The sequence below is a fragment of the Sebastes umbrosus genome, chromosome 16 (assembly GCF_015220745.1).
Source record: "Sebastes umbrosus isolate fSebUmb1 chromosome 16, fSebUmb1.pri, whole genome shotgun sequence".
Classification (NCBI taxonomy): domain Eukaryota; kingdom Metazoa; phylum Chordata; class Actinopteri; order Perciformes; family Sebastidae; genus Sebastes; species Sebastes umbrosus.
In genome coordinates, this window is record NC_051284.1 from 31,907,033 (window position 1) to 31,909,532 (window position 2,500).

The following is a 2,500-nucleotide window of genomic DNA, read 5'->3' on the forward strand; positions in this document are numbered from 1 at the left end:
GAGGAGGAGGAGGAAGAAGAGGAGGAAGAGGAGGAGGTGGTAGTACCAGTGGTCTGTCTGGGCTCCACAGCAGCAGCCAGCAGCGTTCCCAGCAGCGTGGCGACAGACACTCTGACACTGTAGTTGGACCCTTCGAAGGCTCTGAAGCACAGCGTGGCGACGTTTCTCCAGCTCGCTGGTCCACAGGAACGCCGCCTCCCTCTGCAGCTCCAGCAGACACTGACGGGACGACACAGAGGACACTTCGTCTCAACGTCGACGCTGACAGAAACAACAAAACCGAGACGGACCGCAGGTACCGTGTAAATGAGTTACCTCTGCGGCGGCGCAGCGTACCGCCATGGATCGGTCCGTCAGGCAGGTTCTCGCCGCCTTGTAGACGTCACGGTGACACGGCACGGCGCTGACGCCCCAAACCTCGCAGGATCTTCTCCAAACTCAACATGATCTCATAGCGACCCTGAGGACTGAGGGAGGAAGAGGAGGAGTCACTTCACCTGGTTATACTCTGGTTGAAACCTCTTTCAAATAACTTGATTTAACCAGGAAACAGCTGCTAAACAGCTGCACACTCAACACATTTACTAAGTTTACTAAGTCACAGTCAAATCATCACCTGACGACCTTATAGTCATCCTTATAGTCAGTGTATTAATACAGTATATATACACATATATACAAGCAGACAGCCGTACCGGCAGGAATCTAAGCTAACGTGCTGCTGTTCTAAGAGGTAAAATTACTGTTTTTGTGAATGGAGTCTGGTGGCTTTGAAGAGAGAGATATAACGGCTTCAGTTCTCCGTCAGAAAGGGCTGTCTGCCCTTTACCTCGCCATCAGAAAGCCCTTTACCTCGCCATCAGAAAGCCCTTTACCTCACCATCAGAAAGCCCTTTACCTCGCCATCAGACACTACCTACGCCACTGCTGAGTGGGCGTTTCCATTTGTACGAAGATGGCGTCGACCTTTAAATAGCGTGCAGTCTGTGGAGGCGATTCTTTCTCGTTTGGGGATAAAAACCGACAACTTGACAAACTGAGCGGCAGACAAACCTCGGCGCTCTTCATGGCCTTCAGCAGGTTGGTCAGAGTGTCCTTGAAGGAGCCGGCGAGCATCCGACCGAGCTGCTCAAACAGAGCGCCGAGACACGCGATGGCCGCCCTGAAACACACACGACAGTTTGAACTCTCTGAAAGATGAAAAGTATTCTGCTCTTGAAAGCTCCTTTTTTCCTGCGAGCCTTGAACGCAGCCTGACTTACAGTCGGGTCGGGAGTCCCGACGGCGAGTCGTCTCTGCTGCGGATGATGTCATTGCACCGGTCCACCAACAGGCTGGAAGCGACGGGGTCTCCCAGGCGGTACAGCAGGGCCAAGCAGTGGGCCAGCAGCCAGCGGGTCGGCGGGCCGGGCGAGCCAGTCAGAACGCTCCACAGCTGGTCGGCGAGACGCCGCTGGTTGTGTTTGATGTCGGCCTGGAGAGAAGAGACACACTCTGATGGTTATAATAGAGGATAATAGATCATATATAACATATATGGTTATATATGGTTTTAGGTGTGAAGGTGCTACTAAAGGACTCCGCTCAGCTCTCACCCGGTCGGCGGCAGGAAGCAGCTTCTTCAGGTGGTTCAGCCATTCGAAGATGAACTCAGCTCTCTGATGTTCACCCAGCTGACCGCACGCCTCCTCGTTCAGCAGGAGGCTGTGAGCTCGCTCCATCCTGAACCTCCTCCTCCTCCTCTTCCTCCTCTCAGTGAGGGAGAGATCTCCTGTCCTGCTCGGCCATTCTTCAGAGCGCTGTCAAAGAGAAGAAGGAATAAATACTGAAAACAAGAAGTTACATTCAGTCGCTCACAGGAGACACTTTAACAACAGAAACCTAAAAACCTACATTTCCCACAATGCAACTCAGCAGCATCTTTGCATTAGATTCTCCCCAAACAACGTCTATTGATAAGAAGTGAAAGTCAGTAGTTGGTTCCAGCTGCAGAGCTACGCCTCCGCCATTTTGGACTGAAAGTGACGACCAGACGACCGTTAAACGTACAAAAGTAGAACTACATTATTTTTATTTTATTGTCAAATTTAATGTCTCTACTGAAATATCCTGTGTTGAACATTAAAATATGATAAATATACATACTATTATAACTATTTATTTATTCAACTTTTTGCCTGGCTGCTTCCCAGAGGACCAGTTATGCTTTTATTCTCGTAATATTCTGATTTTATTCTGTAAATCTCAGATGTTTTTTCCCTCATTGTGGTCCTAATACTCCGTAGTACATTGTCTCTTTGGCCCTCACTGCATTAGACTTATATACTATATACTGAGACTATAAACTGTGTTACCTTCATCACAATGATCAGATATTTTGCGGCTCCAGACAGATTTTTTTTTTTGCCTAAAATGTCTCTTTAGATAGTAAAGGTTGCTGAGCCCTGAACTAGTGTTACAAAAGTTAACAACAATCGTAATAATGAATCGCAATACTTCA

General features: G+C 48.6%; 1 protein-coding gene across 1 annotated transcript in view; it reads right to left on the minus strand.

Moving 5' to 3' along the window:
- The window catches only part of heatr5a (HEAT repeat containing 5a), a 33,196-nt gene that overhangs the window by 25,537 nt on the left and 5,159 nt on the right, over positions 1–2,500 (minus strand). The window contains 7 exon segments of the mRNA XM_037796292.1: positions 47–164; positions 166–219; positions 316–411; positions 413–460; positions 1,054–1,162; positions 1,263–1,474; positions 1,596–1,799. Of these exon segments, the coding sequence (XP_037652220.1) occupies positions 47–164; positions 166–219; positions 316–411; positions 413–460; positions 1,054–1,162; positions 1,263–1,474; positions 1,596–1,721 (763 nt within the window). The 5' untranslated portion in view covers positions 1,722–1,799.